Source organism: Oncorhynchus tshawytscha, linkage group LG08 (genome assembly GCF_018296145.1).
Source record: "Oncorhynchus tshawytscha isolate Ot180627B linkage group LG08, Otsh_v2.0, whole genome shotgun sequence".
Lineage (NCBI taxonomy): Eukaryota > Metazoa > Chordata > Actinopteri > Salmoniformes > Salmonidae > Oncorhynchus > Oncorhynchus tshawytscha.
The window spans coordinates 67557041-67570716 of NC_056436.1; the positions used below are offsets into that span (position 1 = coordinate 67557041).

Sequence of the window (13676 nt, forward strand, 5' to 3'; positions counted from 1 at the left end):
CCCCTGATTGCTCAGTTTGGCCAGGTGGCCAGCTCTAGGAAGAGTTTTGGTGGTTCTAAACTTCTTCAATTTAAGAATGATGGAGGCCACTGTGTTCTTGGGGACATTCAATGCTGCAGAAATGTTTTGGTACCCTTCACCAGCTCTGTGTCTCAACACAATCCTGTCTCGGAGCTCTACGGACAATTCCTTGACCTCTTGGCTTGGTTTTTGCTCTGACATACACTGTCAACTGTGGGACCTTATATAGACAGATGTGCGCCTTTCCAAAACAATGGATCAATCAATGGAAGCAGGATGCACCTGAGTTCAATTTCGAGTCTCATAGCAAAGGGTCTGAATACTTATGTAAATAAGGTATATCTGTTTAATAATTTTAATACATTTGCTAGAATTTCTAAAAAACAGTTTTTGCTTTGTCATTATGGTGTATTGTGTGTAGATTGCTGAGGATTTGTATTTATGTAATCCATTTTAGAATAAGGCTGTAATGTAACAAAATGTGGTTAAAGTTAAGGGGTCTGAATACATTCCGAAGGCACTGTACAATCTTTAAAGCTCTTGTTAACAGGACGTGTCACAGTCACCATTCTGAGATGAGAGGCTCTGTGCATAGAGGATGGCATCGCTGATGGTGAAAAACACTCTTTCCTTTTCTCCCATACCCTTCTCTGGGTAGTAACCACCTCTGTTCAGTGACTCCAGTACTGAGGTATTACACTGGGCCAGGAACACCTGTACCCCATTCTCCTTATAATCCTTATACACCTCCTTCAACGCATTGACCCCTGCTGTGTCCAGGAACAGCACCGGGCTGCAGTCTATCACCACAGAGTGGAAGTTGACTTGATTTGGTAGGAAGACTTTGGTGGTGGTGGTGGTGGTCAACTCTTTCTCTTTACCCTTAGTCCCGCCCTCCCCTCCTGTCATCATGGCTACTTCTTCTTGCTTTCTCCTATGTTTCTCCAGCTTCCTGCGCCGGGCCTTCTCCTTGACGGGATCCAGGCCCAGGCAGCGGTACAGGGCCTTCTTGAACAGGGTCTGGTTGGCGTAGTAGATGGGCGCCTCGTAGCGGAAGATGGCCACTCCAGGCTGGGACTGCAGGCCCTTGTAGGAGGCCAGATCCTCATAAAGCTCCCGATGGCCAGCCCGGCCCAGCTCTAAGGCCTGGGCTCTCTGGGTGCGGCCCAACACACAGAAGGCTGAGACCATAACCCCCACCAGCAGGCCTAGCTCGGTGTTTATCAACGCTGAGGTTGCCATGGTCACCAGCCAGATGGCGGTGTCCAAGCGGTTCACACGCCACATCCGCGGGACGTCTGTGAACTTAAGCAATGCTCCCCGGAGATTCACCAAGATGATCACTGCTAGCACACACCTGGAGAAGACATGGAAACACAGCAAGTCAATAAAGTCATCATCAAATCAGGTGGAACATTATTTTCTGGCAAACATTTTCAATACGAGCAAACTATGTGTAGTGGAGGTTTAGATCTCATGAGATGAACATATATAGTAAAGCTAAGTGTTACACAGAGAATAGCATGATCTTACCTCTGCAGAGAGTAGAAGAGGGGGGAAATGACCAGCAGCACCAGCAGCAGCACTAGGGCTGTGACCAGGCCAGACATCTGAGTCTGGCAGCCTGTAGACTCCTTCACCAGGGTCTTGGTCAGAGCAGCGCTGGTGGTGAAGCAGCGAAAGAAGGAGGGCAGGATGTTACAGAAGCCTATGGCGTACATCTCCTGGTTGGGATCCACCATGTAGCCGTGCTTCTTGGCAAACATCTCAGACAGGGAGACAGTGATGGCAAAGCCCACAATGGCTATGGAGAAGGCATCTACCGCCACGTTGGGGATCAGAGACCAGGACGGGAGCTGGGGGGGCAGGAAGCCCGTGGGGATGGCGCCGGCCACTTTCGAGCCGTACTCCTCCTCGAAGTGGCCGAAGTGGGAGGCCAGAGTGGCAGCGATGACAACAAACAGCTCGAAGGGGATGGGGGCTTTGAGCTTGGCCTTGAAGCGGTCGTTGAGTTCTTTGGTGGGGACCAGCACCGCCAGGCACACCATGCTGGTGACCAGGTCACAGAGGTTGGTCTGGTCCAGGTTCTGGAAAAGGTTGACCCAGGTCTTCACGAGGGAACCCCAGCCCTGGGCGCGGGGCAGCTCCAGTCCCAGGAGGTACTTGACCTGAGAGGTCAGGATGGTGAGAGAGGCCCCCGTGGCGAAGCCGCTCAGGAGGGAGTCTGACAGGTACACGGATACAAAGCCCACCTGCAGGAGGCCCATCAACACCTAAAACCACAGAGTGAAAACAGAGAGGGAGTAACGGCTCTAGAAAAACAGAGAGGGAGTAACGGCTCTAGAAAAACAGAGAGGGAGTAACAGCTCTAGAAAAACAGAGAGGGAGTAACGGCTCTAGAAAAACAGAGAGGGCGTAACGGCTCTAGAAAAACTGAGCGGGAGTAACGGCTCTAGAAAAACAGAAAGGGAGTAAAGGCTCTAGAAAAACTGAGCGGGAGTAACGGCTCTAGAAAAACAGAGGGAGTAACGGCTCTAGAAAAACTGAGCGGGAGTAACGGCTCTAGAAAAACTGAGAGGGAGTAACGGCTCTAGAAAAACTGAGCGGGAGTAACGGCTCTAGAAAAACTGAGAGGGAGTAACGGCTCTAGAAAAACTGAGCGGGAGTAACGGCTCTAGAAAAACAGAGAGGGAGTAACGGCTCTAGAAAAACTGAGCGGGAGTAACGGCTCTAGAAAAACTGAGAGGGAGTAACGGCTCTAGAAAAACAGAGAGGGCGTAACGGCTCTAGAAAAACAGAGAGGGAGTAACGGCTCTAGAAAAACAGAGAGGGAGTAACGGCTCTAGAAAAACGGAGAGGGAGTAACGGCTCTAGAAAAACAGAGAGGGCGTAACGGCTCTAGAAAAACAGAGAGGGCGTAACGGCTCTAGAGAAACAGAGCGGGAGTAACGGCTCTAGAAAATCTGAGCGGGAGTAACGGCTCTAGAAAAACTGAGAGGGTGTAACGGCTCTAGAAAAACTGAGCGGGAGTAACGGCTCTAGAAAAACTGAGCGGGAGTAACGGCTCTAGAAAAACTGAGAGGGTGTAACGGCTCTAGAAAAACTGAGCGGGAGTAACGGCTCTAGAAAAACTGAGCGGGTGTAACGGCTCTAGAAAAACTGAGAGGGAGTAACGGCTCTAGAAAAACTGAGAGGGAGTAACGGCTCTAGAAAAACAGTAAGGGCCAATGACAATCAACCTGTTATAACATGAATTAATTATGTTTGTCATTGATTTTCAACACGAGACATTACACCATTCCCTCTCTACACACATTTACCTGGTAGACCCCTGCTGTAAATGTGACTGTGGTCCCCACCATGATGGCATAGCAGCTCCTATCACAGACTGGCCCTGCGGTGCTGTTCCCCATGCCCAGTCCCAGGGTAGCGTTGTTCCTGATACTCTCTGTGATGTACCCTGCCAGTGCCAACTCCCTGTCCACCACCTGGCCCACCAGCAGGCACAGCACCCCGAAGATGCCCACAGATATGTGGCGTGAGGTGCCCAGCAGGGTGTAGATGATGCTGGAGAAGAAGGAGGTGTAGAGGCCATAGATAGGGTCCTGGCCTGCCAGCAGAGAATAGGCAATGGACTGGGGCACCAGCAGGATGCCCACTATCAACCCTGACATGACGTCACCCAGGATCCAGTCTTTGAGCTGGTAGCGTGGCAGCCATTTTAGGATGGGGACGAACCCTAGAACCTGGGCTTTGGCTCGCTCTGAGCTGCATGTGCACTGCTTTTTCAGTTGGTGAGAAACGGCTGTCCTCCAGTTTTCCTCCTCCTTCTCCCTTCTCTCCAGCACGAATGGGACGTGTGGGCCGCTCTCTGCTCCCTCATCTGCTGAGGCACAGCAGTACTCTTGAGCCATCATAGCAGGCCCCCCTTCACTTTACACAGAAAGAAAGACAGTTAAAAAGTCAGTCGTTGGGAGCGGCGGTACTAATCTAACATATGGAATTGTTTTAAGGTGGTCATATCATATATATTTTTTTAAATTTTTGGCACAAAACTACCTCCATACTTCTATTCGTTTGTATGAGTTACCTCCAGACCAATCCCGTGACACTTGTGGGGGTCGTAGAGCAAAACGTTAAACACCATCGTTTTCGTGACACTCTAACCTTTCCATAGTGAGGTTAGGTTGTAGCTCAAATAGTTTGGACCCTACAGACAGAAGTTGGCACATCAGCGTCACCGACTTCAGATGAGTCCCATGACACTTGTAGGGGTCATAGAGCAAACAGTGAATACCCTTGTATTCGAGAGTCTCCCCTTTCATAATAGTTTTGTAGGCTAAACTGTTCAGAAACTACAAATGTTTTGTGAGAAGACCGATTTTTGGATGTCTCATGGTCAGACAAACACCGCTGTAGCTCCGCCACCTTCCACCGCAGATGCGGAAGGCCGACATAGGCAGATGTGGTGGATTGAGACACAGCCCAGTTTAAGGTGATATCTCTAGCTTAAACTGACAGATTTTGATCTTTTTATTATGTTACTTAGATTCGACTCTTAAGATTAAAGATGGCAACTGTTAACCAAGCTGATATTTAATCCTAATGTCAAATAGTGGGTGCTGTATTTGCCCTGTTTCACACATATACAAGTGCGTAACATGTAAAAGTGTGTGGTGTGAAATGAAAATGTGTTTTTTGCATATCCCACTCCCCCTGACACACCTTCAGAGAGTGGGGTCATGGCATGGACCAGCCATTATTGACGGCAACCCTGGAGCAATTAGGGTTAAGTGCCTTGCTCAAGGGCAGATCGACAGATTTTTCACCTAGTAGGCTCTGTGATTTGAACTAGCAACCTTTTGATTACCGGCACAACGTTCTAACCCAGGGATCATCACTAGATTCAGCCACGGACCGATTTTTTGTTGAGTGGATGGTCGAGGGGCCAGAACATAATCACAAACCAAATAAAACAACCAGCCCGCTGGTTGGGGAACCCTGCTATAACCGCTAGGCTATCGGCCGCCCACCACTAGGCTACCTGACAATATGATTCAGTTGGGGAACCCTGCTCTAACCGCTAGGCTATCGGCCGCCCACCGCTAGGCTACCTGACGATATGATTCAGTTGGGGAACCCTGCTCTAACCGCTAGGCTATCGGCCGCCCACCGCTAGGCTACCTGACGATATGATTCAGTTGGGGAACCCTGCTCTAACCGCTAGGCTATCGGCCGGCAACTTCTAGGCTACCTAATCAGTCGTTGACATCATGTCACCAAACTTGACAGTTATAATCAACTGACTCCAACGATCAATAACTACAGAGAAAACAGAAAGGGCCAAGACGTTTGGCGTCACAGGGTTATTGACAACTCATTTACTTACCAGTGTTCTCAATATACTCTTGACATGTCATATCCAGAAAATGGAACAAGTTACTTGTGTAATAACTCTGTAAGTACAGTACAGTGTAACAAGTATTCTAAGTATTCATTGTTACCCTACTATACTTTGAGTGTTAATGATGTAGGTTTAGTTGCATTACATTGCACAGTAACAGGAACGTTATAACATAAGTTATAATTTGTCTTTCACAACCTAAAATCTCTCTGGTGTGTGCCTTTTTCTGTCAAAGGCAATGGTTGGGTGCGGGAGTGTTTGCCATAACAATTTGGAAAATGATTGACTGTGCAAATATTGGAGTTCCACTTCCTGGAGATGAAATAGCAACGAGGATGTTAGGCTGTAGCCATAAAGACATACTAGCGGTGCTCGGGTCAGCTGTTTGTTGACCCGCACCTGCCCGCAAATGCTAATAACCCATCCACAACCGCCTAACTGTGTTTAAGTGAAAATCGGAGGTCCTCACCGAAATATAGAAAATTAGCATGTAGGCTACAGCGGAACGATTGTTTGAGTGCCTGATTTAGATATGTTCCTGCTTATAATTTTCAACATTTTAGTGGGCTGTTTGTTAGCCAATTTATCTATAATTAGATACATGCAGCTTCTCTTTTGTCATTATATGTTGCCCTAGGAGACTAAATAAACCCTTGCTAACCCTTGCTAACCGAATGTCATAAATCGATATAATGAATGCTTCAATCTAGTTGACATGGGTAACGTTTCTCTGTCATCTCTGCTTCTATCGAGGGGAGAGATGTTTATCGCTTTTATATATATATATATATATATATATATATATATATATATATATATATATATATATATATATATATATATATATATATATATATATATATATATATATATATTCTGTGCAAAATATCCAAATGGCATCAGTTTGTAAGGAAATAGAAAGCTGTGAAAATGACCCAACACATTTAAGATTTCAGTTCGGCTTGGATGCATATTTAATGTGGTTGAAATTCACTATCAGATTTAATGATGCTGATAAAGATAGCGTCTGTAGAGGTGCTCTCTAACTGCACATTCATATTCTCTCAAGATGCTGAAAGAAAATATATTTCTCCACCCTTGTTCCCAAGTTCAGATTTATCCCACATTTAGTGCATCATTTTACTGCAAGAAATGCTTCATCCTTCAGGAGTTAATATTCTGGCTCTGTGAGAGGTTATAGACCTACAGTCAGTGTGCACATTTCAGTTTCCATTTAACCCATCTGAACAGTTGGCTACAGTTCCCTTGACCTGTTATTCAACTGAAATGTGTCTTCCGCATTTATCCCAACCCCTCTGAATCAGAGAGGTGTGGGGGGCTGCCTTAATCGACATCCACGTCATCGGCGCCCAGGAAGCAGTTGTTGCTGCGGCCTATTTGAAGTCCCTGTCTTGTGACTGTCGACAGGGGCGGACCTTGTGATTTGGAGGCCCCAGGCAGAGACCAGTCTGAGCCTCTTATCGGCACCTGTATCCCCCCCGCCTAGAGTCTAAAGATCTGGGCTGGGTTTCTACTAAGCTAGCCTCATTGAGAACCAGGCTTCCTTAATACGGGTAAGCCTAGGGAAGTTCATAAAAATAGCTAAATAGGGGTGGAGACCATGTGTAAATCAGCGACGCCTCACTCCACGTCAAACCCATCAAATGCCTTACTTTGGTGGAGCTCCAATAGCGCTCACAAGATTAGTGTAGTAGGTGCAACAGTGTATGACGATTATTTTTACAGTCTATGGTGAGGATGGACAGGAAATCACAGATTAAAACCCCATCAAAATATGTTGATGTACCACAGGAGGTTGGTGGCACCTTAATTGGGGAGAACAGGCGTGTGGTAAAGACTAGGTGGAATGGTATCAAATACATGGCTTCAATATGTTTGATGCCATTCCATTTGCTGCGTTCCGGCAATTATTATGAGTCGTCCTCCCCTTAGCAGCCTCCTGTGTGATGTACAATATGTCGATTTTGTGTATAGAGTACATTTCTGACAAAACAGAATTACGTTTTACCTCCAGGTTTTCTTCCATTTTCTGCAATGTTGCAAAACTAAAATGCAGAACAACTCTGCAAAATGTGTCCTTCCCGGTCTAAAAACAGTGACGAACATAACACGTAGCACCAACGGGCATGTGGGGGAGGGTTCTTGAAATGTAACATCCATTCAAAATCTTGCCATTGGGAGCCAGCGGACCATTCAAACCATTTATGCAATACAAAATTCTCCAGGCGTGACAGCAACGTGATTTTGCAGGTATGGTAACTACTACTAAGCTTACATATGGATTTGTTTTAAGAAGGTCATACCAATGATACGTTAGCTATTTATTTTGAATTTTAGAACCCCTGCAGGTATAAAAATATATATATACAGTATCAGTCAAAAGTTTGGACACACCTACGCATTCAAGGGTTTTTCTTTATTTTTACTATTTTCTACATTGTAGAATAATAGTGAAGACTTCAAATCTATTAAATAACACATATCGAATCATTTAGTAACCAAAAAAAGTGTTAAACATATGAAAATAGATTTTATATTTGAGATTCTTCACAGTAGCTACCATTTGCCTTGATGACAGCTTTGCACACTCTTGGCATTCTCTCAACCATCTCCATGAGGTAAACACCTGGAATGCATTTCAATTAACAGGTGTGCCTTGTTAAAAGTTAATTTGTGGAATTTCTTTCCTTCTTAATGCGTTTGAGACAATCAGTTGTGTTGGGACAAGGTAGGGTGGTATACAGAAGATAGCCTTATTTGGTAAAAGACCAAGTCCATATTATGGCAAGAACAGCTCAAATAAGCTGAAACGACAGTCCAGAGAAATGACAGTCCATCATTACTTTAAGACATGAAGGTCAGTCAATCCGGAAAATTTCAAGAACTTTGAAAGTTTCTTCAAGTGCAGTCGCAAAAACCATCAAGCACTATGATGAAACTGGCTCTCATGAGGACCGTCACAGGAAAGGAAGACCCAGAGTTACCTCTGCTGCAGAGGATAAGTTCATTAGAGTTAACTGCACCTCAGATTTCAGCCCAAATAAATGCTTCATAGAGTTCAGGTAACAGACACATCTCAACATCAACTCTTCAGAGGAGACTATGAATCAGGCCTTCATGGTCAAATTACTGCAAGGACACTAAGGAAACTAATAAGAAGAAGAGACTTGCTTGGGCCAAGAAACATGAGCAATGGACATTAGACCGGTGGAAATCTGTCCTTTGGTCTGATGAGTCCAAATGTTTGATTTTTGGTTCCAACCAACGTTTCTTTGTGAGATGCAGAGTAGGTGAACAGATGATCTCCGCATGTGTGGTTCCCACCGTCAAGCCTGGAGGAGGTGTGATGGTGTGATTTTTTTGGTCCTACCACCGTGCCTTTGTGAGACGCAGAGTAGGTGAATGGTTGATCTTCGTATGTGTGGTTCCCACTGTGAAGCATGGAGGAGGAGGTGTGATTGTGTGGGAGTGCTTTGCTGGTAACACTGTCTGTGATTTACTTAGAATTCAAGGCACACTTAATCAGCATGGCTACCCCATCATTCTGCAGCGATAAGCCATCCCATCTGGTTTGCACTTAGCGGGACTATCATTTGTTTTTCAACAGGACTATGACCCAAAACACACCTCTAGTCTGTGTAAGGGCTATTTGACCAACAAGGAGAGTGATTGAGTGCTGCATCAGATGACCTGGCCTCCACAATCACCTGATCTCAACCTAATTGAGATGGTTTGGGATGAGTTGGACCACAGAGTGAAGGAAAAACAGCCAACAAGTGCTCAGCATATGTGGGAACTCCTTCAAGACTGTTGGAAAAGCATTCCATGTGAAGCTGGTGAGACGCAGAGTAGGTGAACGGGAATCTCTGTGTGTGTGGTTCCCACCGTGAAGCCTGGAGGATGAGGTGCGATGGTGCTTCGCTGGTGACACTGTAGGTGATTTATTTAGAATGCAAGGCACACTTAACCAGCATGGCTACCACAGCATTCTGCAGCGATACGCCATCCCATCTGGTTTGCGCTGAGTGGGACAATCATTTGTTTTTCAACAGGACAATGACCCAACACGCCTAATGCTGTGTAAGGGCTATTTGATCAAGAAAGAGAGTGATGCAGTGCTGCATCATATGACCGGGCCTCCACAATCACCTGACCTGAACCCATTTGGGATGGTTCGGGATGAGTTGGACCACAGAGTGAAGGAAAAACAGCCAACAAGTGCTCAGCATATGTGGGAACTCCTTCAAGACTGTTGGAAAAGCATTCCAGGTGAAGCTGGTTGAGAGAATGCCAAGAGTGTGCAAAGCTGTCATCAAGAAAAGGGATGGCTACTTTGAAGAATCTAAAATCTAAAATGTTTTCATTTGTTTAACACATTTTTGGTTACAACATGTTTCCATACAGTATGTGTTATTTCATAGTTTTATGTCTTCACTATTACTCTACAATGTAGAAAATAGTACAAATAAAGAAAAAACTTTGAATGAGTAGGTGTGTACACAGTACCAGTCAAAGTTTGGACACACCTACTCATTCAATTTCTATATTTGTACTATATATTGATGAAACATTGAATTTGGCTTTACTGCTATTAGCCCATAGAAACACAATGAATAACAGATTCATACATGGGAAAACTGAAATGTAATCAAAAGGAAGAATGTTTTGAAGTGTCTGTCCCTATACTTGAGAGATATTAAGAAAGCTCAGGAATTACCCGTATATCTTGACGTGGAAATGCCCTATTCACTTCCATACATTTTTCGGCCCCATTACCAGGTTACCTTCAGACGCGTGACACGTGGGGATCCTAAAATAGAAAAATGGAGAACACGTGAGTTTCATATTTCCGTAGAGGGGTCATATAGTGCCTCACAATCATCACACATAACATGCTATCATCGTCTTTTACTACTTCATCTAAGTCTTTTCCAAACATGACTTTTCTGGCCCTCCCTTCTCTTATTTTCAACTCTCCATTTCGCAGCTTTTATCTTATTGAATTAAACTCCGACATTGTCCTTTTAGCCTTCGTGGTTCGATGTTAACTTTCTGCCACTTCCTAAAAGCATTTGGTGATGGCCGTGTAGGCTATTTGGGGCGTGTACAGTTTAGGCCGTAAAGTTTAGCCTTACATGCTGACCAGACCGGACACGTCGCGTGCGCGAGATTCGCAAAATAAATTTAGAAATCCATGTTATTCAATTATTGCACCCACAGTGCCTGCGCACGCCAACGAGCGTCTGCAACGCCAAGGGCTAAAACAGAACTCCTTCCTATTTCTGACCCGGATCGGTTTATAGAAGTAGGTACCCACGTGCATCTCCTCATTGGTTATACCCACTTGGGTGATTGAAAGACGAACTGTTTTGCCGGTAGTCGTGGTAATACAATGAAAGTTTAGATGGATCACCATATAAGTTAAACAATGAAAAAGCCTGGAAGGAGGAGAGATGACTAGAAACGATTCGGTTGGCCGTTTTATGTGTGGATTAATTGTCGGAGTAGAGGTCCTTGTGCATTTCAGGTAAAATAACAACTCAATGTTTATATCCCAGGACAAATTAGCTAGCAACAGCAAGCTAGCTAAATAGGACAAATTAACGTTAGCTAGCAAGTGCAAGCTAACTAGCTAAATTGCCATACATGTTTAATGCTTTTCGACCTGTCCACAAATTAATGTCATTGGTTCAGTCTGTTTTGATATTTTAACCTGCGTGTCGTGATCGTGTTTGGTGTGGGGAAACAAACAAAAATTATGCATGATAGCGCACGATAGCGCACGCGCGCAGCCGGTTTGGGTTCCGTGTTACATGCTGACTACACCGCTTGCATCACGTGCACGAGCGTTGCAAGATAAATTTACACATACATGTTATTCAATCATTGCACCCACACTGCTCGCGCACGTCAACAAGCGTCTGCGTTACCAGTTGCTAAAATAGAAATTGGTTCTGCTTGTGATGCTTGACGCGCTGCAAGTCCCGCCTCTCCCATCTCCTCATTGGTTTTTAGGAGCACATACCCACGTGGGTGATAGAAAGATGAACTGAGGTCCACACTCCAGTTGGTTGCCAACCGCCATATAACGTCCAAAGAAGATGAAGAAGCCTGAATGAGGAGAGATTACTAGAAACTAACTCTGTTTAACGTTACCCTTTTATCTGTGGATTCATTGTCGGAGTAGAGGACCATGTGCATTTCAGTTAAAATAACAACTCAATGTTTATGTCCCAGGATAAATTAGCTAGCAACAGCAAGCTAGCCAGCTATTGCCATAAATGTTTAATAGTTTTCGACCTATCCGCAAATGAATAGAGTTGGTTCAGAGTTTATTTTGATACTTCATTCTGCATGTCCTGATCGCGTCTGATGTGGGTGGACAAAATCAACATGAGCGCGATGGCGCACGTAGACGATATAGATATAAATTGCACAAGAATTATAATTGTTATGGATTTTTGACTTATTATTTTATTTTCATTCAACCAGCCCACCACCCATCTGCCCTTCATCCACACAATAGACTATTTCATGACCCTAAACCCGCTCGCCCCCCGGTTATGAGTCAACCCACTCATCACTAATGCATACAGTAACGGTAATGACTGTCACTGTGCATATAGGGCATAGATAAAGCACCGATCTATAGGATTAATGCGTCATGCAACAGACCGACTGAGAGAAAGTCATATGTGGTATTGCCTATAGTAGCTAGTCTACATAGCTATAGCAAGGCAAAAGTGCATGTCATGCATATGCAGTGGTGTAAAGTACTTAAGTAGAAATACTTTAAAGTACTACTTAAGTCATTTTTTATGGTATCTGTACTTTACTTTACTATTTATGTTTGACTACTTTTACCTCACTACATTCCTAAAGAAAATATTGTACTTTTACTCCATACATTTTCCCTGACAACCAATAGTACTCGTTACATTTTGAATGCTTAGCAGGACAGGAAAACTGTCAAATTCATGCACTTACCAAGCCAACACGTGGTCACCCCTACTGCCTCTGGCCTGGCAGACTAACTAAACACAAATTACTATTTTGTAAATAATCTCTGAGTGTTCCCCTGGCTATCATACATTTTAAAAACAAGAAAATGGTTCCATCTGCTTTGATTAATATAAGGAATTTTAAGTGATTTTATACTTTTACTTTTAATTTTGATACTTAAGTATATTTGAGCAATTACATGTACTTTTGAAACTTATTTCAATATACTTCAAACCTTTTAGACTTTTACTCAAGTAGTATTTTACTGGCTGACTTTCACTTTTACTTACTACCTTTCTATTAAGGTATCTATACTTTTACTCAAGTATGACAACTTGGTACTATTTCCACTACAGTGCATGTGCCATCTTTTTTGATAGTCCTACTGTCTTCAGATATAATTAGACCTAACGTTACTCTTTTTAACCCTGTACATAATGGTTTAAACGACATTAACCTCATAAAAAAATATATGTAGGCCTAATCGATGAAGTCAAGAAAGTATTTGTTATAAAGTTGTTATAGCTAAATATGAAATAGCCTAAAATATTTGTCAATAACTTATATTACGGCAAATTTAGGTTACATTGGGTTATGAATGAGGACCATTGTGAACAGGTTGTCAACGTGTACATCACCAGGTTGCCTACTGTACAGTACTTTGTTGACAGCAGTTTAGACAACATGCACGCACATATCTAACAAATCATTCTCTTCGGTTACTATTAATTCGGTCTATTCAATTGCAGAACATTACTCACCTGAGACTGTTACTGCTCTCCATTTATCAAGTTATTAGTAACAAAATCATTGGATACTTTTTGTATCGTTCAGCCGGAGATTTGTAGCGCTCGGCGCGTGTACGTAATGACGTTTGAAGCCCAACCCGAACGCCCCAATCACATGATATGCTACTGGAAACCCCTTTCACGTGACAGCACACGCACACAAGTTCTCAAATTCTCTAAAAAGAGTAGCATTCTCTTCTGAATCTAGGAAGAAAACAGTCAGAAAACATCACACCATATATCACACCATATATCACACCGTATATCACTGATGATGTGTCGAGTTGAGAAACTATATAGTGATGCAACGACTTCTCTTTAGTGCAACCAAATGGCATGAAGTGTAACTTTGACATGCCACAGTTGGGTGCAACCTGGTATCAGAGCATTTCGGATTTTTCTGTACGTAAACACGAGTGCTCACCATTTAGTATTATAGG

At 43.8% G+C, this 13676-nt stretch overlaps 1 protein-coding gene across 1 annotated transcript; it reads right to left on the reverse strand.

Annotated features, from left to right (window-relative positions):
- Positions 1 to 467: 467 nt before the first annotated feature.
- On the reverse strand, positions 468 to 13309 carry slc26a2 (solute carrier family 26 member 2). The gene is made up of 5 exons (XM_024429012.2): positions 13210 to 13309; positions 10164 to 10256; positions 3342 to 3954; positions 1555 to 2294; positions 468 to 1378 (listed from the first exon to the last, which is right to left on the reverse strand). Exons 3-5 carry the CDS (start codon positions 3936 to 3938, stop codon positions 565 to 567), a joined length of 2151 nt encoding a protein of 716 aa, XP_024284780.1. The 5' UTR covers positions 3939 to 3954; positions 10164 to 10256; positions 13210 to 13309; the 3' UTR covers positions 468 to 564.
- Positions 13310 to 13676: the final 367 nt, after the last annotated feature.

Coding starts and splice junctions, on each gene's coding strand:
- slc26a2 (XM_024429012.2), bottom strand. CDS start 3,938: ATGATGGCTCAAGAGTACTGCTGTGCCTCAGCAGATGAGGGAGCAGAG. Junction 2,295..3,341: donor TTACAGCAGGGGTCTACCAG/GTAAATGTGTGT, acceptor CTGTGGTTTTAG/GTGTTGATGGGCCTCCTGCA. Junction 1,379..1,554: donor CTCTTCTACTCTCTGCAGAG/GTAAGATCATGC, acceptor TGTCTTCTCCAG/GTGTGTGCTAGCAGTGATCA.